Source organism: Calliphora vicina, chromosome 1 (genome assembly GCF_958450345.1).
Source record: "Calliphora vicina chromosome 1, idCalVici1.1, whole genome shotgun sequence".
In the NCBI taxonomy this organism is placed as follows: domain Eukaryota; kingdom Metazoa; phylum Arthropoda; class Insecta; order Diptera; family Calliphoridae; genus Calliphora; species Calliphora vicina.
In genome coordinates this window covers 124,001,507-124,029,204 of record NC_088780.1, presented here as the reverse complement: position 1 = coordinate 124,029,204, position 27,698 = coordinate 124,001,507, and the positions used below count along the sequence as shown (strand labels likewise).

General features: G+C 30.6%; 1 protein-coding gene across 1 annotated transcript in view; it reads right to left on the bottom strand.

Moving 5' to 3' along the window:
- Window positions 1–8,538, bottom strand: part of timeout (timeless circadian regulator timeout) — a 549,675-nt gene extending 541,137 nt beyond the window's left edge. Inside the window, exons 1-2 of the mRNA XM_065502580.1 lie at window positions 8,410–8,538; window positions 7,861–8,184 (exon numbers count right to left, since the gene is read on the bottom strand). Coding sequence (XP_065358652.1) covers window positions 7,861–8,184; window positions 8,410–8,511 — 426 coding nt within the window. The 5' untranslated portion in view covers window positions 8,512–8,538. The remainder of the gene's footprint in view (window positions 1–7,860; window positions 8,185–8,409) is intronic.
- Window positions 8,539–27,698: the final 19,160 nt, after the last annotated feature.

The following is a 27,698-nucleotide window of genomic DNA, read 5'->3' as shown; positions in this document are numbered from 1 at the left end:
CGAATAAATTAGATCTCAATTTGAAGATATAGATTTATTAATTTCGAATGAAAAAAAGTGTTTTTAAAATTTAAAGAAAAGTATCCAGTACAATTACGTACACATTTCAATTCTTTTAAATTCAATTGCAAAAGTATTTAGTTAGTATCAAAAATTTTACAAAAACTGAAAAATTTTAATTTTTACGAATTTTTGCGATACAGCTTTTGGGTCATTTTGACCCAAACGAGATACAGGGTTAATCTTCAACAATTTTTTTTTAATGTAATTTTCATTAATATTAATCTACATATTTCTGGAAAACAATGTAGAAAATTAACGAGTTTCACCTATTAATTTCATATAAATAGTAAAGTTTTGCATATATCTGAACGTTGACTTCGATGCGTGTCCTGAAATCGCTGTCCGATTTGGCTCAAATTTTCAGCACTTAACTTTTAGGCCTAGAGTCACAATATTCCACCCGGCACTCTTTGAAATCTAAAAAAAATCGGCTGTCACCCTAATGTACATATTCATATATTGAAACTGTGACCTCAAATGTATATTTTTCTTGTATTAATAAATATATTTCAAATAAAAAACTGTTTTTTATTGCATATTTTTGTCATTTTTAGTGCATATTTTCTCCCTTTATAGTGCATATTATAAGCGCATATTTTTAATTTTTTAGTGCATGAAAATCCTTGCCCTGGTCATTACGAAAGCTTTATAAAGAAAATCTAAATTTTTTTTTGTAAATGTATTCAAAGTATTGTCCATTGTTAGCTATTGCCTTTTCCCATCTTTCTGGCGACATATGGATTCCGAGCTAAAATAACTGCTCATCTTTTGAGGTCAAGAACGAATCAAGTCAATTTCGGATACTCTGTTCCAAAATAAAGCGTATCCCAGAGAGAGCGTTCTGCATCGATCAAAGCAAATAGTTGTCGGGCGGGGCAAGGTCTGGACTATAAGGCGTGTGAGGAAAAACTTCCCGACCACATCATTCTAAATACTTTTTAACAGGTATTGCAACAAGTGGTCTAGCTTTGTCATGATGGAATATTAATGTTTCATTTACGCATATTCTGGACTTTTTTCGGCAAATGCTCGGAACTACGTTCGGTGATGGTCTGGCCAGATTTCAGCAGCTTATAATAGATAGAACCCTATTGCTACCCCCAAATACAGATCATTACCTTAGCGCCATGGATATTTGACTTTAGTGTCAATTCGGCTGGTTGGCCAAGCTTCACATACGATCTATTACGCTTCGGTTTATGGTAATTAATCTATTTTTCTATGCAAGTAATGGGTCGATGCTAAAATGATTGTCTTTTATAACGTCCTTTCAAACATGCAAAATCGTCTTTCAATGTCTCTCGGCTTCAATTCGTATGGTAAACAAATTCCCTGCTTTCGGTTGAATCCTGCTGTTCGCAAACCTTTTCAAATTGCTGCTTGAGTAGCTCCCAATGATTTTGCAAGCTCTTGTTGATATTTACAACAATCTTCATGGATTAATGCCTCCAATTCTGGGTCTTCAAACTTTTTTGGCTGACCTGGGCGATCTTTGCCTTTCATGTCAAAATCACCACTTTTTAACCGCATAAGCCATCTCTCGCACTTAGTAGCCGATCGAACACAATCACCATAAGCTTTGGTGAGCAATCGGTGTGCTTTAGCGGCACTTTTTTTTTTTGAAATTAAAATTAAAATTTTTTTGAGATAAAATTAATTAATTAAAGCAAAACTTCCCGCATATGAGGATTTGTTGGCACAAAATTCGACATTACCGATGCAAAAAAAAAAAACTTTGCCGTTTACACTATAATGTTCAATAACTAAATGACATATAAGTTATTAAAAATAATAATCGCGTTCAAAAGATACGCCAACTATTGTAAGACCCGCCATACACCCAATAAGTCTCCATGAAAGGGCTGAATCCAGACATATACGATATAGTTTTGGAATCTACTGGTCCTAATCTAATCCCGCTCTGGCGGAACCCAATTATTTGGCTATTTTTAACGATAAATTAAAATCTCCTAAATAATGTTCCGATCACATTATCTCGGCATATACCGCATCTTATACACACTTTGAGATTAGGTGTCCGAATTACTTATTAGCGTAATAATATACATACACTGATGGACGAAAGTCACAGCCATTTCCCTTCAGAATGTTTAAAGGACTACCACGTTATAAATATAATTGAAACACAAAATTTTATTTTTTCAACAAAAACAATAATTCAATTTAATTATACTTCAGTTAAAACAAGTCTTTTTAACTTAACCTAATTTACAAATACGTACCGTGGCGATCCTTTACACATCCTAAAGAGGAAATGGCGGTGAATGTATGTACCTAATAGTACCTAATAAAAATATTTAACATCAATAGTTATTTTTTGAAGTCAGTGTAGGTTTATTTAAGATTTATTTTTGCATCATGTTGTGTTAAAAAAATTAATTCAGCACACTGAACAACTTAGAAAACCGCACTCAACTAAACAAATATTTGGGATGTCATCTTCTTATGCTAAATGCATTTGTTCAACGCGCACTCAAATACAAATCAGCTGCAACAAGTTTTTAAAAAGTTTAAATGCACTCAAACAAACCGACAAACACACACAAAACTTATCTAAAATCCTCTAAGAAATAACACAAAAAGTTGAAGAAAAAAATCTTAAAACAATTAAACTTAGTTTAAGTGAGGTCTACACTCATCTCTCTTTTAATATTTAAAAAACTAAAAAAAGAAGGAATAAAAAGTGGAAGAGGCAGCATCAAAAACATGTAGTTGTTAGAAACTTTTGACTTAAGCCCGCTCAAAAGTTAAGAAAATATCTAAACAGTTAAAGCAGTAGCAGCAAAGGCAGCAGTGTTATCAGCCACAAAACGTAAATGCTGCCAAAACAACAACAACAAATATAATAACGACAGTTTCATACGAAATTGACACATTTGTCAGTCAAATCCTAAGCACTAGCAGAAGCATAAGCACTCTCATACTTCCCAACAAACAAAATATTTCTGTGGATTGTGGGGAAGGAGCAAAAAGATTTTGAGCAGTCTACACACAAAAACCACTTGGCAAAAAAGGATTTTCTTTTTAGTTTTAGTAGCATTTTTTTTCTTCCTTTTTGACATTTGAATTTAAGACATGTAAATGACTGAAAACAATTGTCACTTGTTGGAGAAATGACGACGACGACGACAACAGCAATAATAAAACATTAAGGGAAATTGCAATTTTAGTAGACAAGACAAAAATAGTTTTTGAAAACTGTCTACCAAAAAAGTACGAGCTACAGACAGACGTACGGGACAGACATAATGAAATGGCAACAGCAACTGCAACAACATACAAACATAACTTTTTGAAGTGAACTTTAAGAAAGAAAATTAAAAACAAAAACATTCGTAATTATAAGATAAAATAAGTCTGCAGAAGTTTTGTTACCAAATAATATAAAAAAAATAAATATGTAATGAAATAAAATTATACTTAAAACTAAAATTATGAAAAGTAAAAAAAAATAAACAATTACAAAATTAAATTCAAGTTAGTTGGTAGTAAGTTTACATTCAATTGGATAAAATTGTTGGAAATTATGTAGATACGGAAAATAGAAATTTCATATGAAAGCTAGAAATTGTTTCCGAAAACATTTTTTAATGTGAAAATACCTATGTATGTATTGTGTTTTATATTTGAAATTCTTCTTTATATTATTTAAGTTTTCAGGAATTAATATGTTAACTAAATAACAACATATGTACTTACTTATGACTTTTATAAAATTCTAAAGGTAGGGGTTACACATGACAAATATTTACTCAAAAAAGCGCAACCACTTTCTTTAGCAGAAATTTGATTGACGTTATTTACTCATACAAGTCTTTTGTAAGATCAAAATAAAACTAAATATACATATGTTTTGAATCATCCTAAGTAAAATAAGTTTTTGAAATAAATAAAAGAATCCAAATATATTTTGCCATGTGTGACCCTACCTTAACACACACATTGTCTCGGGTTACGGAAAAATTTCATACAAATTGTTAATTTCTCAAAATCAATTTCTTTTTTCTAAATTTCAAGTTACATTTACATCTCAATATTAGTTTTGATTTCAAAATTTCAATTTGTTTATTCTCGGTATTAATTTTAATTTCTAAATTTGAATTTGCTATCTTACAACATTAATTGGGATTTCGTGAATCAATTGAAAATTTCTCATTGTTAATTGAATGTTCATAATATCAATTTGTATTTTCTCTATTTCAGTTTAAAGTGGTGATAAAAGTGTTTTCGAAAACTATTTTCTATCTATCTTCTTCTATATACATATATAAAAATGAAATGGTCCATGTATGTAATGGCATCACTTGAGAACGGCTGGAGCGATTTGGCTGATTTTTATTCGATTTGAAATTTTCAAGAGATGGTTTGTAAAGACAAAAAATTCCGGGTAAAACTCGGAATTTTTTTTTTGAGTACAGTCAACTGTAATAAAAAATCCCCCTAAAGTATGCAGTACAAATTTAGATATTTTGTTTGCACATAAATAAGAACAGGCAGGTGTATGTGGGTTGGAGAAACTTGAAGAACTAACATTAGTAAATGGCTACCGGGCGAAGTCGGGCCAACTAGTTTGTTTATAAAAATCAAATTTAAGAGCTTAACTGATGTAGTATTGTAGAAAAATTATGAAATTTAATTCAAATCTCTCCTCGAGTTAAAATTTTACCTTTTTTAATTTTTAATTTTTCACAAAATGATATTCTAAACATTTATTTTATCATAAAAACAATGTTCAAATCCAAATGAATTCATATGAACAATAATTTAAAACTTGTGGACAAGTTTATAATGTTGATCTAAACAATCCATAGTTTTTCAGAATCTTTTAGGAAAACAAAACATGTTTTTTTTAAATTGAAAGTTTGATGAAAATAAATCAATGCTGAGTATTAGAAACAATAAAACATAACGGAAACGGACCAATATTTTTAAAAAAAATATAACAAATTCCAAATGTGGCTTGGAAAAAACGATAAAAGGCAAAAGCTTTAGAATTTCCTCAGATGATGGACAGAAAATTAATCAATAAAAATTCCTAACCATTAGTAGAAAAACAGATAGATAATGTCCCGTTTAAATAATTATTAAAAATCCAAAATTATAAGAAAAAAGTTACAGCCCTATAGGTGCGTTTTTTTATTTTATGAAATTTCATAAAATCAGTTACCTACCTAGTTGTCACCTATCTAGTTTCACATTTCTTTAATGTGCATTACACAGATATGAATCAGCTGGTTCCAGTAATATGACAATAGAAAACTAATAAAAGAAAATTTGATACTTGTTGTGGTTTGGAAAGAGGGACAAATACACACAAGCTCAAAAGTCAGTAAAAGTAAACACCATTGATTTGTTTTGACTTTCTGAAGAATATGAACCGATTCTATTATTCAGCCCAATCTTCAACAAACCAAAACTTTTAAATTTTTATAGATGGGTAGATTTTAGTATTTTAATTATCTTAAAAAAAATTCCAATAATTTGTGGTGTTTACTCACTTTTGAGGCTGTGTGTATATATCACATTCGTTGCCTATTGAAAATTGTATTTTTTCTCTCGCTCTGCACACCATAACCATTGAAAATTGGTTGTAGAACGTCAAAATAAACATAAGATTCGATATTACTTTTTTGAAAACTGTCATTTGTTTCATATCTTTAATAATCTGTGGTGTATTAATTATGTATGTACATATGTAGAGAAAACTTTAAATTAAAAATGTCTAAGTTTCATTTAAAATTTCTCAATTTTATACCGAATTTTCACAATACATGTGTAATTTCATCAATTTCAATTGTAAATAATATATAATGCATAGAGAATTATACATAGAGACGAGACACTCCAATTTGTCAAACAAATATAATATAAGACAAGACGTAATTTTCAAAAACCTTAATCTGTTGACAGAAACCTAATTCTTGCAACAACAAAATACATGCTATTCAATGTATTTGTTTGTTGTTGTATCAAACATATGATTTGTTGTATTTTTGTTTGACAAATAAGAGTGTTTTGTCTCTGTTTATAATTCTCTATGGTTATAGTTAGGGTATTCAATTAATCGGGTTTCTGATTTACGCTGCGTTTACACATGCAAGTAAATTGATGAAAGTTGAGAATATGTATTATTATCGAAAATGTCGAAAATACATCGAAATGTCTACAAGTTGCTTGAGCGTTTACACATGCAAGTAAAAGTTCATTTTGTAAATGTTAGCGAAGGAGAATGATGTCTTCAAAATGCCACAAATATAAGAATATTACAGCTAATTCGATAAATAAACCTTTTATATATCAGCATTTGTTATTTTTAAGTCCATTTGCGGCTTGAAACCAAATTTTATTATTTTTATTCATAACAATAAAGTGTTACCATGATATTCAAATATAAAAATTTCTGGGGAAAATGTTAGGTTAACAATTTTTATAGATATTAGTAACAATTTTATTTATTAAAACTAATGAAATTGCTATTTTTACGAAAACGATAAGCATTAGTGGTCATTTGTACTATTTTCTTTTACAAAAATACATAAAATAAGTTAAAAATATAATTATTATTTTACCACCTTCTGATAAATTTTTTAAAAGCTATTTATTGGCAACTCTATTTGTCATCACTTGTATGAAAGTGTCGAAAATCACTGTCCACCTAAATTCAGTAGGCAGTGAGCTGCAAGTGGCTGCATGTGTGATTGTGTTAGTGCAAAAGTATGTATGTATTGTGTTTTTCGAACTGTTACTTGCATGTGTAAACGCTAGGTTAATCGATTAATCGAGCAAATAATTAATAATTAATTTAGATTTATTCGGTTAATAATCGGTTAATTTAAAATTATTCGATTAACCGAATAATTTCTATTTTCATATTAAATTGAAAATGCAACAACGAATTTCGTGTACAAAAACATAAAAAACAGCAAATAATGTATTTGAGATCATTTTTGTAAACAATCGCATATTTGCTGCAACAACGTCATAACTCAAAATCCATGTTTTTGGAACTGAGTAATACAAAATATGCACCGTTCTATAATCTTTCATATAGTTTAATCAGTTTTCAAAAAAGTCAATTATTTTTTGTGTGAGACTGTTTTTTTTTTTGTTGTAAACATCAAAATTAAAATTCATGTTTTCTCGTATAAATTTGGGTTAAATACAGATTAGAAAGATATTAACATCTACTATTTATATTTCTGAAATCGCATGATTTGTTAAAAATTTATTTAAGAAATAGTAAAATGTCATAAAATATTCAAAGACGTTTTTCTCGAAACGTCTTTTTTGAATTATGACGTTGTTGCAGCAAATAAGCGATGTTTGAGTTTTTTTAGGGTTTTAGTGAGATCTTCTGAAATAATCTTTTATAAAAAGTTTATACTTTAAACGATTTTTTTCTTTAGATTTAATAAAACTTTTCTTGGAAAAAAAACTCTCGCTGATTGTATATGTTTCAGAAATCAAAAGCATGATAAAGAATATACCTTTTTGGATTGTTTTAGATTTTGATTAATTTAATAGTTTCGTTTAGTAACGATAAAAGACTCATTTCAAAAAAGTTTAGTCTATACATGTAAATAGAAACAAAGTTTACAATAAGACAACTACAAACCCTTTCCCACTTACACAATAATTTGTATTCAATTTCTTCGCCACATGAACTAAAGTTGATACATATCAGACAGGACATGTGTAGCTAGCAAAGAAATTGCCAAAAAGAATACATCTAATATGTAAAAGAATAATATACATATACAATAAATTGTTACTTACAATTTCTAATGATTTCTTTAATTTGCCAAACAGAGCCGACCAAATTTTATCACGTGTAAAGGCATTCTTATAGCCCTGCAGAATATCAATGAGTTCAAGGAAAACCTTACGACCATGATTGTCCTTGGGTGGCCCATCACGATACAGCAATAATGTGGGATTCGTTAATATGACCAGCAGACGTATGAGTACGTCGGCATATTCATCATCCTCGACATAGTCAGGCAGCATATAAACTAAATCCGTTTGCAAGACTTTGGCACGACCCAAATGTCGACGATACTCATGATTATCCAAATCACGACGTAAAATCCAAATGAGATGCTAAATGCAAAAGGAAAAAGAAAAACGATAGAAATTAAACTTGCAGTAAAGAAAAATGTTAATGTCAGAGGGAAAACAAGAGTGGCAGGCCAATGAAAAATCAATCAAGCCCAAGTAATTGACAAAAAGGTTGAGGATTGAGACGGCATAATGTGTATGTTAAGCATGTACTACAGCACCAGCCGATTTAGCTTCCCAGCCAACATGTTTACAACGTGATTTTACCTTTAAACCTTGTATGGCATCTGGCTCAGCCTGATACTGTTGGCCATCGGAGTAGCCCAAAGCCGCACAAGTCGCATCGATATCAGCCAGCAACACCGACATTTTACCGGCACAAAATGTTACCCGTAACCGTAAGAAGGAACCAACACGCCCGTTTATACGTATAAAAGTCCAATTTTTTTCACAACACTCGCGTTAAATCGAATTGTACACTTACACTCGGATTAAACTGTCAACGAAATATTTCACGCTTTTAAATTTACCACAAAACGAATAATTGCAATATTTGCAATACTTTATGACAACTGAATAAAAAATATTTCACAATTAAAATTCCGTCTACCACAATAGTTTATAAACAAAACTTGAATGCAACAATAAAAAACACATGTGTTACTATTAGCGGCAAATGAATTCTAAAACAAAACAGCTGCCGTCATGACAGCTGTTGATTCATTTTCAAAAGCTTTGCGTGGCAAAACACATGTTTGGTACTAAAGCATATTGTAGGTTGTTGTCTAAGCTAAAGCACATCTTTGATCGTTAAGTGCTGCCAAGTTGGCAATTATACATGTTAAGCTAAGTGGAGTGCCAGATTGTTGATAGAATTTTAGATTAGAATTTTTAAAACCGTTTTATTTTTTAAAATAATGTAATGTTCTTGATCAATTTAAAAAGCAAATAATTTTTAATTATATAATTTTTGTATTCATATTAATGGTAATATTTAATTAAAATTAAATAATATTGGCAATAATAAATTGCTACAAAAATTAAAATATACTATACATATAACAAAAACGATTTTTTTTAAAATAAAATTCATTTTTTGATTTCCATATTTTTAAAAACAAGTTTTTCGTTTATACACTATTGTTTTATTAAGGGGACGATATAAACATTCATAAAGGTTTGCATTATCAAAATCAAACGTTAAGAATTTTTATTCATTTCAATACATTTTTCATGTATTTTTAAATTTAAAAACAAACTTTTTTCCTTTAAACAATGTTTTTAAACTTGGTACCATAGAATAAATACATAGAAGGAAAGAAATTAAACAAAATTACTATATTATCACACACATAGGTGCTACAATAACAAAATACATGGGAATACATGACAACAGACTTTATTTTATATTTTCAAACGAATTTTCGTTTGCGTTTCCGTTTGGAATGAAAAAACAAAAGTTAGTTATTTTATAAAACGAAACGATATTTGCATAGATCAAATTAAATGTCACAAAAGCAGTGAATATATATGAGGGTTTTGAATATACATACGCAGAGTTTGTATTATTCGTTAATCGATTAACCGAATAATTTTGAACAGTTAACTATTCGAATAATTTGAAATTCCAGATTTTCAAATAACAAATAAACCGATTAATTTGTGTCGACTAACCGATTTTTTGGAGAAACTTGAAGAACTAACATTAGCATATAGCTACCGGGCGAAGCCGGTTCGGGGCGTTCAGCTAGTTTTAAATAAAGAAAACATTTTCGTAATTGATTTCGAACAAGAATCCTCTCCCTTCTCATTTTGTCGGTACCACGGTCGCAATTTCTTTTAGTTTCGGTTAATATCATTGCCCAGTGAACATTTCAGCAACCTATAAACCACAATTCGAAATATACAGAATTGCTCTATATCGTTGCCGGTGAAGAAAAAGCTATTCAGTGAACAGAAGCAAAGTCGATTATGGATACTCTCATTTTAATGAAATATATTTTCTAAAGCTCACTCAAACATATGTATTTATGAAAAACTTTGATAACATTTTTAACATTAAACAAATATTTAATAAAAACCGGTTAACCGGTTTTTTGAAGACAAAAACCGAAACCGTTTAAACGTTTTTTTTAAAAGACAATAATCAAAACCGGTTTTTTCAAAAACACACTTTTTCGGATAAGCCGGTTTTTTAAATTTTCCGGATTTTTGGACACTCTAAGCTTAGGCCAATTATATAAATAATAATGAAATAATAAAAAATAATTATAAAATAATGAAAGAAAAATAAAATACATATGTAACAAAAATATGCAGTTATTAGTTAAGTTTACAAAAATATGCTATAAAACGCAAACTATTCTGTAATGAGCAAAATATGGAAAACTATACAATAACAAATCGATGCCAAAATTCTTAAAATTTGTTGAAACGTATAAACAACTAAGTCATATGTTTTTTTACAACGCATAGTAAAAAATATGATACATATTGCATATTTGTGGCTGCCCTTTAGTTGCGCAAGTCTTTTGCGCAATTTTTGTGTTTGTATATCTCAGAGGTAAAGTCGGGTTAAAATTTGAGTACAGACTTGCTTGTACACGGTAAGTTAGTTTGTTTTTTCATTCATGTTATTGAAAATGAAAAACAGACTTGCGCAACTAAATTGCCTAGTGTGAAAGGGGTCATAGTTTGAGCTTTTAATTTATTTACATTAAGTGTGTTCGCGTACTTTCCAGTAAAAATTATCCAGTAACTTTAATTTAGAGCGTAAAAATACATTTACTTTCAATCTAAAAAAATATCCAAAAAAGTACGCGAACAACAATTTATAAAAATAAGTTGTATTTTATTATAAATTAATTTAAAACTTTTGTTTTGTGTTATTTTACTTATTTTCTTTGCAAGACTTGTAAATTGTGTTAATTTTCAACATTTTTGTTTTGTTTACATTTGCAACAATTTGTTTTAAACATATTTTTCATATTGATATTTTTTACTAGTAAAAAATATCATGTTCTCTATCTACGAACTGTCACTTTTAGCACTCTCTTGCTCTCTCGTTACAAGTTTTTAAAAGTAAACGAACGGAATCCCGTAATTTCCTGTGATAATTTGTACAAATTATCAAGTACGCGAACACAACTATTATTCCTCTTCTATCATTTGAAGTATATCTGGCAACACGACCCGCAACTTGTTTGTTTATTTACATTTTGTTTTTGTCATCGAAGTTAAACTATGTAACTGTAGTTTTGTGAGAGAGAACAAAAGAAAACCTGAAAAAAAACTGGAAAATGTTAGAAAACTTAATAAACTAATTTTAATACTAATCTTAATAATTCGGAAAAGCAATTTAAAAATGCACTATTTTCGAAGTGAGTGTTAGTGTGTGTAAACTTTTTAAAGCAAGTGCTGTTTGTGTGTTGTGTATCTTTAAATTTGTTGGAAACTTCAACAAATGTCTATAAGAAATGTATTGGAAGCTGGTAAGTTGAATGTATGTAACTACATAAAGTTAATTTGTTATTGCATTTTTGCTTGATTATATTGAAATATTAAAATGATGGGAACTCATTAACATCCATAAATCATTAAAATATTAAATATGTTCTAATGGAATTACATATCTGATATCATTTAAAAGGTCTTTTTGTTTGTGAATAGCACTCCCCACCAGTTACGCAAGTAGTCATTCTATCCCTTAAAGGGGGGTCACGCGGCATGTATTGCGTCATGTATTCGATACATATGGAATTCCATGTGTACTTATGTTAAAATTCATGTTATAAGCCTAGTACTCTGTTCATATTAACGAAAAATTATGGTTTTTTCATGCGAAACATTTTATATGCAACAAATGATCAGCTGTTAGCATAAGCGTAGCTAGACTATTACTCTGGGGTGGGCAAGTGCACTTCCCAAATAGTAAAAATAAAACTAAAATCATAGAGAAACATAGAGCGGAAACTAGAAAAAAACTCAAACAAAAAAATTACTCAAAATAATCACACATACGAGTGTTGTTTTTGTTTTCACATAGTTTTTTCTACTAATACATTCTCACCACTTAGGTTTCTGACAACTGAGTTAGGTCTTTGACAGGAGAGTTTTCGCTCTATGTCTATTCTCTATGACTAAAATATCACAAAAATTCAGTTTGCTAACATAACTACTTCATTTTCAATATTTAAAACTGCTAATTTATTTTATAAAATGTTTTTTTATATTTAAATGGGGTTTTATTAATTTTCCTCTTGATCTTAACTGATATTTGTTCCTTATTATATTAGTTAGACAAAATATTATTTTTGAGTTGTAAAGATTTATTTATATCTAAACTCTCTATATTTAAAAATGTACTATTGTATACATGGATATATACGGCTTTGTACAAATATTATTATAAATAAAGAATTGAGTTGAAAAAAAAACTGCTAAATTTGAAAATCGTTCCTGAAGCATTGCACTACGTAACCATTGTTTTATTCTACGCATAGCTGAGAAACTTCTTTCGCAACTAGTAAGGCTTAATGCCACTTGTAAAAGTATGTAAATGCTTGGAGAGATATTCTTGTCAATTTTGGATTTTATCATATCAAAGTTTGATTGTTTTTCGCTGAATATGTGTTTAAACTAGTACTAGTGCTTCAGCTTTCATAGAATCAGAATCAATTTGCAAGACATGTTTGTAATTAATAATGAATTCATCGGCGCCATCCAAATCTAATTTAAAGAAATTGTTAACAGCTTTAGGTAATGGAATGTTTTGGTATCGGTATTCGATATTAAAAATTATGCTACTACTGGATTATACTATATATTTAACTTCCAATAATCAAATAAAGGAATAGAATCCGGCAAATCCAGATTTTAGCTTTTACCTAATGTTGAAATCTTCAAAATCACTTAATTACAGCGTAATTTTTAATTACTGACTTACAATTTTTATATCTACAACTACATCTAGTTGTGCAAAGGCTGTTTATTATATTATTATACTGTTTAATTTGAAGAGCTTGGCTTAGGCTTTTTAAATCATTATTATTTTCTGGTTTCGAAAAGTGAATGCATAAAGCCTCTATGCTAAGAATGTTTGCGCTGATGATACATATGTGTGAACATGAATCCACAATAACTAAGTTTAGCCTGTCGGATAAATAATGAACCAAAATGGCTTGCGGATTTGACTCCTTTATATTAGCTTGTAAACCGTTTGTAAAACCAAACATTACATGTGCTCCGTTGTACGATTGGCATTGGAATATTTTTTTAACTTTTTGTTCTGGAATCTCTGCAATCTCTTAACAGAACAATCTACAAATCCAAAAAAATCTTTCTGCGACTTTCCAAATTTTTATCTGGGGTGGGCAGATGCGAGTCTGGGGTGGTTGCCCATTTATATCTATTTAATAAATTTTTAAATCACAATAAATATATTTAATGTTTTGTGTTTTTTATTTTGCACTCATGCAGTGTTGTATTTCAAAATACGCATTTATTCATGTCATAAAATAATAACACGAACAAATATGACTGCTGTGAGCAGCCCTCATAAGGTAGTGTGCTATTTCAAATTTGAGTCAGCTTATAAAAGAAAAAAAAAATTATATGTCCTTTAAAATAAAAATTTTAAATAGTTTTAGGTAAACAAAATTAAATAAAAAAATTATTAGTGAAATAAATTTTATGATAAAAACATTTTTTTTGGTGAAAAAATCCGGGTTAAAAATTAATTTTCCAGATTTTGAACCATTGCAGGTCCGACTTACTATGATGTCTTAGATATACAATGTTTAGTTATGACAAAACAATATACACAGCATAAAAGGTCTCATTAATTTAGGAAGCAAAATAAAATTTTTTTAAAACTATTGTAAAACGTTAGTAATTTATGACAATATGAAGTGATAGCACATCGTGTGAATATCCCAATTGTTAAACACACGAAAATAGAACATGCTCTAATTGCCAAAAATGTTATAAGATATACACACGTATTTTACTTACACAATTGGTCAATTCTCTTATCATGTCATATTGTCATAATGTCCTAAAATTTCACAATGGTTTTTATTGTTTTTCAAGGAAAAAAATGTCCTTAAATAATACTACTCTGTATGCTATGTTTATTGTGTTATCGTAACCAACCAGCAGAGACCTGCACCGAATGCCTAAGAGTCGGTTAAGCCGAGCTGCCGAGTCGTGATATATTAGGATATTATGACAATATGACTATCACACGGTATGTACATGTTTACATGTGGGAAAATTGTCCAAATAAATGTCACAATACACATGCAATATATGCCGTATGTCTGGACTCCACTTTATACAGTATTGGAAAAACAAAAATGCCTTTCCTTGAATTGAATGTACTCTAAACGAAAAGAAATGATGAAATATAACGGTAAAAAACAAATTCTTGGCATAAAACATGTGGAATTTTGTTACCATGAAATATGTATTTCCCAGAAGTGAAAATTGCTATCGTGGTACTCCCATGAACTTTTAATTTTGTTCGTAACAGCAGTTTATAGTTCATAAAATTCCATCTAAAAATTTAACAACATGCGGACTTTTTTCATGTGAACATAGTTCGTTACAGCACTTTATTGTTCATAAAATTCCATCTAAATATTTCACAACATGCGGAATTTTTTCACCTGAACAAAGTTAATTAACGAAAATTGGAAAAAGGGAACATATTTCATGTGAAATATTGATTTGCGATAGGGGAGATTATTTGAATTATTGTTTAAAAATGGGTCGATGTGTTCATACTACACCATCTCAGAAAGAGTTTATTCTGAGCTTAAAAAAGACGGAAAATCTATTCGTGAATTTGCAAAAATATTAATGTGTTCCAAAAATAAAGTTTTCAATGCACTTCACTCTAAAAAAATACATGAAAATCGAGGAAGAAATAGAAAAACCTCAACATGCTTGGACCAACTTATAGTAAGAACTTCCAAAAAAAATCCTTTTAAGTCATCGAGTGAAATCAAAAACGATTTATGTGCATCAGTTACAACCATTACAATAAGGAGTAGACTTATAGAAGCTGTATTAACCCGCCAATGGTGACGCAAATGTGACTTTGATCAATGATGACGTCGGTCTCACGCACTAAAAGTTCACTTTTTTTAAATTCATGCTCTTTGACAATAAAAATAAGATATTTAGTCAATTTAAGCTCTTTTACTTCAATTCACAAAATTTTTTAAAAACAATGACGAAAAAGAACACGTTAACAGTCCAAGGTAGGGACTGAAAATTGCATCACACGCCCGCTTTCTAAATATAAAGATCTACAGCTTTTAAAATGTATATAAATAGCTAAAAGGGTTCTTTTTAATAGACCACATATGGGCATTCGAAAAATCTCATATAAATCGATTTCAAAGTCCACAGACAACATGTGGACTTGAAAATTGTTTGGACGAACAGCCCACATATGGGCTGTGGACTTCTGGCGATTTCTGTTCCCAGCCCATATATGGACGAAGTCCAAGAAAAGTACCTCTAAAAAATAAAGAATTTGACTCCAGGTGTATAAAAAACCCAGTCAAACATGGTGGAGGTTCCATACTGATTTGGGGATGTTTTTCTGTATCTGGTGTCAAATGTTTACGTAGAGATACTTAAGAAACAAATTGCCGAAGAAAACATGACTCTTATCTGGAAGTTTATGTAGGACAACCATCCGATGCACTAAATTATGGCTAAGTTATGGTTTCAAGAGAACAACTTGCGTGTCCTAGAGAGTTCCTCCCAGTCTCCGGACTTAAACCCCATTGACCAGTTGTGGGGTGTTCTTAAAAATAAAATAGAGCAAAAAAATAGAGGGAAACCTGTGCTAGTCTTGTTGGATCTATGGGACGCAGATGCTAGTTTACTAACCACATTTTCTATAGTCTTTAAAACATAGTTTATTGGCATCTATTGCCATTTTACTAAACAATTATATTTTTGGAAGTCATCGTTTATAATTTTTTGCAAATATTAATTTAAAAAATTTGTAAAAATCAGATTTTTTAAGAGACTTTCACGCATTTAATAAAAAAAAGCACAGAGTGTTTATTGTTCATCGAATTCAGTGGTTCTTTGATATTTTGGTTGTTTGGTCAGAAAATTTAGTCAAAAATTTTCGATTTAAAAAAAATTTATACGAAACAAACTTTTTTATCGTAGTTATTTTTAATGCCAAACTAACCACTTCACTCCACAAAAAACCTTGGAATGGTGTGGTTTTTTCATGTTTTGATTAATTGTTTCTTACTTTTTATAATAAACTAACCTTGATTAAAGTAAAAATGCAATTGTTTTCTTTTTAAACTTATACACAAAAAAGCGTGGCTGAAAGAGTTAAAATGAAGGCAGCATTAATATAACATTGAAATATTAAGGTATTTAATTTTAATTTACATAAATATTTTATTGTAAATTCATAGAATAGAATAAAATTTCTGTTTCCGTTTCTGTTTATTAGTCTAATTTTGTTTATGCATAAACTTTTATTTATGAGTCTGTATACAGATAAGAAAAACTGAAACCTAATGTCGTCTCTATTATTTTTTCCAACACTGTATTTAGGGTCTTTTGACACGTATGTAATGTTTTATGGTGCAGCTTCAGATCTATCTTTTATTTTTAGTGAGGCTCTACGCACTGCGACCAAAGGATCTTTTGTGCAGCCTTAGATTTATTTCATCCTAATAGATTTAGGCTACCTATAAAGCCAAGTATTCTATTTGGTGAGAGATAAATTACGTCTCCCGGGGCCATTAAGGCCCTTACGAGCCATTTAGTTCTGCATAATTCCAGCATTGGGCAGTCGCATAGAACATGTTCAGTGGTTTTGGCATGAAGTCCGCAGAATCTGCACTGTTCATTCTCAACGTTACGTAACATAAATTGGTGATACTTAAAACCACAGTGTCCGGTGAATAATCCAGTAAGTATCCTCAAGTCACCCTTTCCGAGCGAAAGCAACGACTGGGATCTACATCTGGATAGGGTGATGAATCGTTTGGACTGTCTTAGTCCTGGTAGATTACCCCAAAAACGGGCAAATTCCGACTCAACCCAAGAACGAATACGTTCCATAGTGTATCCACGTGGGATGCCAAAGAACGGTTCAGGACCTATAAACAAGCGTCGAGCGCCCCTGTTGGCAAGACAATCAGCGCGTTCCTTGCCAGCGTGACCTTCATGGCCAGGTACCCAGCAGAGTGTAAGTTCATTGCGTGCGCCGAGTTCATTCAAGGATGTCCAGCAGTCCATAACAACACCAGATCTTACTTCACATGATGATAATGCTCTAAGAGCAGCCTGACTATCAGACATAACGAATATTCTATTATTCCTTAGTCTCCTTCTTATGCACTCGTTGGAGCATATAAGAAAGGCGTAAATCTCCGCCTGAAATATTGATGGGAATGTTCCCATTGGGATACCCCTTTGAAAATTGGGGTCATAGATACCAGCCCCAGTGTCACCATTAGCCTGTTTGGAACCATCAGTAAACCATACTTGATCGGCATTATTTTATCTTTTTCCACCATGCCAATGCAGCATATGTAATTATTGGCCTAATTACCGTAATAAAAGACCAGTAAATCATCTTCGGTTTTAACCAACACGTTCTACCAAAAAGACGCTGGCAGGCATATATTGCCCAAGTGGCCTTTTTGATAGTGTTGGATAAATGAGAATTCTAAGTGAGAGTCCTATCAAGTGTAACCCCAAGATATTTTACCTCCTTAGAAAACCCTATAGATGAGCCATTCAATGTAGGCTCTATGAGTCAGCCCCCTTTCCAAGCACCACTTGGTGGTTATATTCGGAGCAGTCTGCATCCTTTCCGATATGGTTACGTCATACCACCCAGTAACAGATATTACTAAGTCGTCGGCGTAACCATATGTGCGGAAACCTAAGTTGTTAAGTTTTTCCAGAAGTTCATCGATGACAAGAGTCCACAATAGAGGCGATAGTACGCCACCTTGTGGACATCCCCTGGTTGCCCTAATGGTCCCCGTTGATCCTCCTAAGTCCAACTTAATAACCCTGGATGACAGCCAGATCTATCTTGCACAATTTGTAATGTTGTATTTTTCAGTTTCTCTATAAAATTTCTTAGTTCTTTTGTCGACTCTGTAATTTTGTAAATCCCAAATATCCTGTTGCTATGTAGAGAATATTTACCCTTTAAAAAAACACACACACACACACAAACTGTTTGTTCAAGTCACCGTTACTATATGATATGGGTACGTAAGTACTAAAGTACTGTAAGGACCTTTATTTTTCAAGGACTTTTTGTTTTACTCTTTGTATTTTTTGTATTCCTGCCGTTTTGTTGTCGTTTTTACTCTTACTTAACTTTATTTAAGTTAATGTACAATACGAGTGAGTATTGTTGGTATTTTGTTTGTTTGTTTTTAAGTCAAATGGAATGTTATTAAATTTTTACGCATAAAAACCAAAAAATAAAAAAAACGTGGAATACCTACAATACTCTGCTCATGCTGGAAACTAACTACCCTAAAAGTAATTTCTCGGAGCTTTTTTGCTGTTTTTTTATGCAACGCATAAGGATACTTAAAACCCCTGGTGTTTCATATATATATTTTTTTTTTGTTTAATTTATATAATTTTGCAAAGCAGCACAAAAATGATGAATTACAAAAAGATGAAAGTTTTGTTTTCTTACTCGTATTTATTCTACTTTTAAAATGTTTTTTACTATTTGTTGCTGTCCTTTATACCCTGTTAAAATGACAAGCATGTTAGAAGCGAGTTTGAGAAGTGATTAAAATAATATACAATTTTTGACAATACAATGGAAACTTTTCCAATAATTCAATTAATACCCATAATTTCAACAAATAGATATCTATCAGTGCTTAGCTACTTATGGAGTAAAAATATTTGGTAAGTTTTACCCGTAGATATGGATTTGAAATTAATGCCATGTTACTTTTTAGGTAAATTCATCTGCTGGATATTTTAGACCGTAGATATATATCTATTTGTTGAAGTTACCGGCTGCCGCGGCATAATTAGTCAGAATCCAAAAAAGTTCATAAGAAATTTAAATTTTTTTATTGCAGTAAATATTTCATTAATATATTTTTTTACTTATGTATGTATGTAGTATATTAGTGTGTCCCAAAAAAAGTTGTTTTTCTTATTTTCATGGGTGCTCAAGCATAATTTGAAAGCTTATAGGGTAGAGTATTTTTGAATTTTTTTCAGATTTTTCGGAAGTGGTTTAGAGGTCGCTCAAATCGAGTTTTTGCCAAAAATCGGGTTTGTCGGCCTTTTTTGAGTTTTATTCATAACTTTGTCAAGATCCACGATTTTCATTACTTTTGAGGACACAGTTTAAAAGAAAAATGTCCATCATCCGAAAATTCTAAAAAAAATCTCAAAAATACTAGCTTTCAAAATATGCTTGAACACGCTAATGTATATTACCCACAGGAAATAATTAAATTCTGAAAATTAAAAACAAACTAAAAAGAATTTCTTTATTATAGAAACTTATGGCGTTTTCTCTTCTGACACAAAATGTTGCCAACATATTTAATTGGCAACCATTTATGCAATTTTATACATTTTGCTGTTTTAAAAGTGCTGCATTTCTAACCCTTTGATAAAATTGAGGGTGAAACGTGTAGCATATCTTCGGGGTTTTAGGGCAACATTATTTGAAAAGAACACAGAAAAGGGTAAAAGGCAGAATAAAGGCATCATTTATGCCAGAAAAGAAAACGCCATTAGGTTTTATTTTTACAAATTTCAACAAATAGATATGTATCTGTCAGTGCTTATCAATTCAGCCACTTATTTTTTATGGAAATGCCTATGCAGACGTATGTACTTGTGTCCAAAAACATCATTATTATAATGTGTCAAATACACATTATATGCTGACATGATTTTTGGAAAAACGACAACAAGAAGCAATAAAACAACAAGATGTACAACTATATGTATAATGTACATATCTATTTTTTAATCATTGGCTTTGAACCTGACTCGTAGTAAGTAAATCTAGCCAAGTAAAATATCATGCTGATAAAACTTAAGTTTATTACACATTCATGAACACAAACGCATACACTTACTGACATAAAGGACAAGCCATTCATAAGTTGTAAATTTGGACGAATAAATTCAAACTCATACATACATATGTAGATTTAGATACTGTTACATGGACACATAGACATATATATGTATATTAGGGTGGTCCCGTCTCTATGGAGACAAAATATAGTGTCGATGTTCCCAACTAAAATGAAGACACATATGAAATACATATTAATATCATGTAAAAGGTGCTTTTAATACCGTATCGATCTAAACAAATAGTAGTCGGACGGGGCACGGTCTGGACTATAAAGTGGATGGGGCAAAACTTCCCAACCAAAGTTTTTTTTAACATGTATTGCAACATGCGGCCGAGCGGTATGGGCGTTTTTCGGCCAATGTTTGCTTCAAACAAATCAGTTGCGTTTCGTACAGGTTCAATGTGTTTGCATCCACCAAATACAGAGCATTACCTTATCACTATGGATATTAGACTTTGGTTTAGAGTCGGCTGGTTGGCAGGGCTTCACATACGATCACTTACGCTTTGGGCTATCGTAATGGATCCATTTTTCATCACAAGTAATGATTCGGTGAAAAACTATTTTCATTTTTGGATGAATCCTGCTGCTCGCCAACATTTCGAAATTGCTGCTTGAGTAGCTCCCAATGATTTTGAATGGTCTTGTTGAGTTTTACAAGAATCTTCATGTCCAATTCTTTGTCTTCAAATGTTTTTGGCTGGCCTGGGCGATACTTGTCTTCCGTATTTTCAAGATCTCTTCATGCACGTTAAAATCGATGGAACTCATGCTTCAGCGGCACTTTTTTTCAAATTAAAGAAGTAAAGCAAAACTTCTCGCATATGACGCTTTTTTGGCACAAAATTTGACATAATCTTCAATAACTAAGTGAGAATTAATGACAGATATGTACCCTTCAAACAAGACATACAAATTATAAAAAACAAAAACCGCGTTCAAAAGATACGACATCTATTGTAATCACACACAACTCAATTGGTCAATTCACAAGGTATCTTATCAGTCATATTGTCATAATGTCCTAATATATCTCGACTCGACAGCTCGGCTTAACCGACTCTTAGGCATTCGGCGCAGGTCTCTGCTGGTTGGTTACGATAACACAATAAACATTGCATACAGAGTAGTATTATTTTAAGACATTTTTTGCTTGAAAAAGAATAAAAACCATTATGAAATATTAAGACATTGTGAATTAACCAAATATTTTTCATGCCATATACGATTTTCCAAGGATTTTGAAAGTAAATAGTTGGTTAATGTTATTTTCAATATGGAATTTTCAGATGGAATAAATAAGAAATCACGCGACCTAATTTCATGACGATGGGTCCATAATTGGTCATAGCTCCCATATAATAGAATTTTAAAAAGAAAAATGGTTATGCTCATTTACTCAGTGTCAGGTATTATATGGTCTATATACTTTCTTACTTGTTTTAGATATGGCATTAAAAGCGCCTTTCAAAGATCTTTTCTTACCATATACTGAACATTTTGATAAACGTTATCTTAGGATGAATTAAACTATAAATTTAGTTGGGAACATGAACCACCCCAATGTATGTACGTATACATATGTATATGTTAATAGATGGTTATAAATACATATTATATTAAGATACAATATACTTACCAGCTGTTAAGTTAATTATAATAATAATGTGCTGTTTGGTTTTGCTATTATTTTTGTGCATAACGAGCGCTACACTTTGTTTAGGGCCATTTTGTATGCGTTTCGTTTACGTTTCGAAAAAAGGTATCTCACTATTTTACTATCTGAGTTGAATAGTAAATAATAATTTGAAATCCGCTCAGTGTTATCTTATTCTTCATTACAATATTTCTGAAATATTATGAGACTTCCATTTCATAATCTCAGTTATATTTCATACATCATTTCTGATTTAAAACCATATAATTATTTAATGTCTGATAGTCAACAGAGAGTCAGTCAAGTCTCAAATATTTCTGCAGGGTGCATGGTATAGTCTATGTTATTCAACCTTAAGTAATATTAAAAATAATATATTGTATATTATATTTAATGTATATATTCATGCTTATATGAATGTTGAATATTTTTATATTAAAATATAAAACATTTTCTTTTCATATTTTCACTATATAAACTTCAAATCCTCAGAGCTCTGAAGTTTGAAATCCTTTGTGTATTAAAATAAATTGGACAGTTTTTATAATAAATAAAAAAAGAAGCAATTATACTCTTTAGTTTTAATATAAGCAACATTTCAAGGAAAACTGTATTATTTTTGTAGAGTTCTTTGGGTATTTTGAAAAGAGTAATAAACAAAATATGAATGCAATGCTTTTGAGATTTTATAGTTGAAATATGTGTATGTACTAGAGCTTTTCACGGGAATTCCGCAAAATTTTCAATTCCGAAATGCCAGTAAATTGTGCGAAAAATTCCTGGGAATTATTTTCCTTTGTTTTATGTGATGTTTTTTTAACTTGACTTTCTCTAAAAGATGATTAAAGCTCCAAAACAATTGCATATGGTTCATACAACAAAAAAGATTTAACCCAAATATAGCAATAACTAGTTCATTATTCAAATTACTTATTCCAAAAACTCTTGAATGTTCAGGGCTTTTCACAGAATTCCATTCCGATCGAAAGTTGAATTTTTTAGTATTTTGTTTTATCACAAAGAGTAAAACTAAAATTGTTCTTCAAGTTTTAATTAACAACTATATATAATCTTTGATTTAATAAGCAAACTATTGCCAATTCAAAATTAAAAAAAAAATAAAATATTTATTTTTATGTTTTCAATTACGAAAATTGAATAGATAATAATTTGTGTATTTAAAATTCAACCAATAACGAAATTTGTATATTCAATTGTCAAAATTATCAAATTCAAAACTCAAAATTCAATAGAAAATATGAGAAAATTTTGTTTTTGAGCACATGAATACTTGATTCAATTATGAAATAATTGAAACCAGTTCAATATGTGATAAATGTTTGAATCAAAGTATACCAAGTAGTCCGACTCTCAATTTTTTAAAATTACTCAACATATATGTGAGAGAATTAAACACATCAAAATTTTACTACTATTTTCCGACTAAATAAAGGCCGAACCACGTTTTTACACTTCTATACAATATTTTACGAATTTTTTTTAACACTTTGTAGGACACTTTTATTCCCGAAACACGTTAATTTTGCTCAAATGAAAAAAATATTTTTTTATTAATTTTTGACACATAATTTTATTTGTGGTAGAATTAAAGAAAAAAATTAAATTTTTGGTATTGAAAATAGAAGAAAATTTAAATAAATTAAAATTTTAACATTTGTATAGAACTCTGTGTGTCTGGTGAAAATTAAAAAGGCATCAACACATGTACATTTTTGTTACTAACACATATTTAGACTTAGGTACTTTTTCACTAACACATGTTGAGAGTTAGGTACTGCTTTCAAAGAGTTGGACTACTTGTTATACTTTGGTTTGAATTGAAATATAGTTTTTTCTGTGAATGGAGACAGGTTTTTATATAACCAAAATTAGAAATCGATTCAGTCTAATTACATTTTAAACCCAAAGATATTTTCTAGATTTTTAACAAGGTCTGCATAAACAATAGTCAGATATTCGTTTTAAGTTTTTGAAAATAAAATCTTCTAAAATGTAATGCCGAATATGGTGTTGGTATTTTCGTTCTATATGATGATTCGGAAAATTCAAAAATTGAGAGTAGACCCACATGCAATTCTTAAAAACAAATAGAGAGCAGTGGCTTAGTGATTAGGTCATTTGACTATAAAACGTAAGCTTATGATTTCAAGCCCGTTCTCTGAAAAATGTATGTTTACTTTTTTTTTTTGAAATGCTGGTGAATTTAATAGTGAATTATTATCCCCATGTTAACCCTTTGTCGACCGACGGTACTTATAAGTACCATAACGATAATAAGCTTACAAAATGAAAACAAAACATATTTTGACCCTTTTTGCCCAAAAGTACTTTGAAGTACACTATCATCTTTGGAATAATATATTTGGTTTGCCTATTGGCACACTCGCTTACCCAGAATTACATTGAATAATTTCATGTTCTCATTGTGGTATTTGTTTAGGTTGTAATGATAAAAAATACTGTTTCGTAAAATACCATAAAATAGACTTGTAATAGAAAATGTTAAAAAAGTTACAAAACTAATCAGTATATTAATAAAATTTAAACAAAAATCTATGATTTTTTTTTCTTTGGGCTGATGCTGACCCAACGGTGCCAGGTCCCTTTCGGATCATTCCAGGTCCTTTTCGGTTCCTTGCAGGTCCTCCACTATGTTAAAATTTTGCAAATAACTTCCTGAAGTCATTATTTTCAATATTTCATAAAAAAAATAAAAAATTTTCAACGATTTAAAGCCCTGGTCCACAAGGTGTTAAATTCACCAGTTAATAACGTTGCTCGTAGGTTGAAAATTCACTAGTAGTGGGAGAGAGGGATGGTTTCATACATTTTTTGGCAAAAATTATAAGGAGTGGTCGTGAAATTCGGCACTGAGAATTATATGGACCAAACTAAGAAATTATAATTTCTATGGACTAAATTAAGAAAAAAATAAAATTTTATCAAAATCGACCACGCCTACTGCCCATACAATCCAAATCGATTTTTTCACATAAAAGTAAAAGTCTAGAAATTTGGTACATATATTTCTTGAAACAAAAGAAGAACTCATGCCGAGGTTCAATAAAATCGGTCACGCCCACCGCCCACGAAACCCATACATAGATAAGAATTTTTTGGATATTTCGTTTATTATTCGACAACAAATTTTAAGTTTTCATGCTGTTCCGAAAACTATTTTTTTTTAAATCGAAACAAGACACTCCCAACTTTCATTTTATCAACAGCTTGGGGGAAAGTGGGCTACATTTTTTTTCCATGGAAAATCAAAAATCAAATAATTTTTAGAGACTTATAGATTTGGGTACATCTTAACGGTTTATGATATCCCCATAATTTTCTTTTTGTTATATTTTTCAAATATGTTAAAGGTAAGTGGTGTTATTAGGAAAATTATACATATATAAACCACTGAAATGCGTGAAAATATAAGTAAATTTTAGCTTAACACCTTTGCATGTACTTTACTTAAATTTTTTTAAAAATAAAATAAAATTTTTCTTAAAACTATAAGTTTACATTTCATCTTTAAACATTTCTCTACAAAACTGCATCATTTGATTTTTGAAATTGAGTGTTTGAAAAATTGACTTTTTGACACCAAAATCCCTCTGTGCGACGTGGCGGAACTAGTTCGATGAACTAAGGGTAGATATGCACATTAGGTTTCTGGTTTGTCTGAAGTCGAAAAAAAATTACTTATGTTCCTCTGCAAAATGAAAGTTTACATCTTTGTATACCAGTTGTCAAAGCGTATGTCGTTATCATTTATTTTTTCATTCTTTTAAATATTTATCAAATTAAATTCAAGCGTAATCTATTTAGGGTATTTAGTATTTATACTTTATACTATGACACTCCTTTCACAGTGGAAAAAATAGTTTTTTTTAAGAAAATTTGTTTTCTGACTACTCTATTATAGGTGAATACAAGGTTCTCATCTACAGTTTGTCAATGTCGGGACTATAGCGGATATATTGATGTATGAATCAAGTATGTAAGTTATTTGGGGGTTAGGGTAATTTGATTTTAACTATGTATATCGAATCCGCTATTGGGAATATATATAAATTAAAGGGTCGCAAATTAATTTAAATTAAACTCGCAATGTGCTATTTTGTTAAACATGGCTGTTACCAAGTAAAAGTTTGTATTTCATTTAGTTTATGATGTTCTTGCAAATCATTCCCTTAAACTAAAACGAAATGTATTTCAGTGTGTATGTGTGTTCCTAGACAATTTTATGCCTGTTTGTGTCCATTAGGAATAGCTAGTGGGAGAAAGACCAACAAGTTCACCTTCTTGATGCCACCACAATAACTAACCAAACAATTGTGTCCCTGGTGGACGCGTATTTATTTTGATATGAATAATTCATACATTTACAGACAAAAAAAAAACAAAAAAAAGAAACGAAAACGTTAATTAGACATTAATTTAATTGTGCTTCTAGAGGAAAATTAATTATTATGATGATGATAATGATAATAAAGATGTTAATGGCAATGGTGATGTGGATGTTACTGTTGAATTTTAATGCTTTTGCACCCCGGTTGAAAGCCTCAAAGTCTATGAATTTTCACTTTGATCTAATTTTAATATAAGAACATTTTAATCATTGTCAAAAGACCGTATAAAATACATAAAGTATTTTGTTAGATTCTTCTATATATTCTCGAAGAAACCGTAGCGATAGAAAGAAACATTTTGGAATAAGTATTAACCTAAAATAATAATGTTAATAACCAAAAAAAAAAAATATTACAATATTGTGATAATGTTAGAGTAATTAATGAAAATGTAACAGACTATAATTAATTTTACTTTTGTATCAGATACAAAAAATTCTTTATACAAAAATTTTGTATTGTTATTTAATTTAACAGAGTGATGCCGAGTTTGTCGTTGGAATTTTCTAAAAAACTATATTCCGTAATATTAGTTTTAAAAACATGAACTTTTACATGAAATATAAATGTATATCTAAGATAAATTCAAATACAAGGTGGCTCAAAAGTAAACTTCCGATGTTTTTTGGCTGTAATTAAAGAAAAAAATTAAAAACTTTGATTCTTCTTGTGGATTATTTTTATTTGGTCTTTTAATTTTTTTACATCAAGTCGAGAATATGATGTCATGTAAATGGCCGCCGCCACAGTTGATTGTCATTTGAGCCCTTTTTATGGCATTTTCCATCACTTTGGCCAAAACTTCCGGCGATAGGTCCTCACATTCTTGACGGATATTGTCTTTAAGAGATGCAAGAGTCTGAGGCTTGTTGACATAAACCCGCGACTTCAAAAATAAGTCTGGAGCGGTCAAATCAGGCGATCTTGCAGGCCAGTGCAAATCGCCAAAACGGGAGATTAGGCGCCCGGAAATTCATCCTTCAGCATATCGGTTGTGGCACGTGCAGTGTGTGCCGTTGCACCGTCCTGTTGGAACCACATGTTTTCCAATCCCAATTCATCAAGTTGCGGCAAAAAGAACTCGTTGATCATTGCTCTGTAGCGTAACCGTTGGGCCCGCGACGTCTTCGAAGAAAAAAGGTCCGACGACTCCTCCAGCGAAAACAACACACCATACAGTGACTTTGAGCGGGTGTAATGGCTCTTCGTGAGTTACACGCGGATTTTCAGTGCCCCAGAAGCGTAAATTTTGCTTATTTACGTACCCGCTAAGATGGAAATGGGCCTCATCACTCATGATTATTTTTGATGAAAAATCATCTT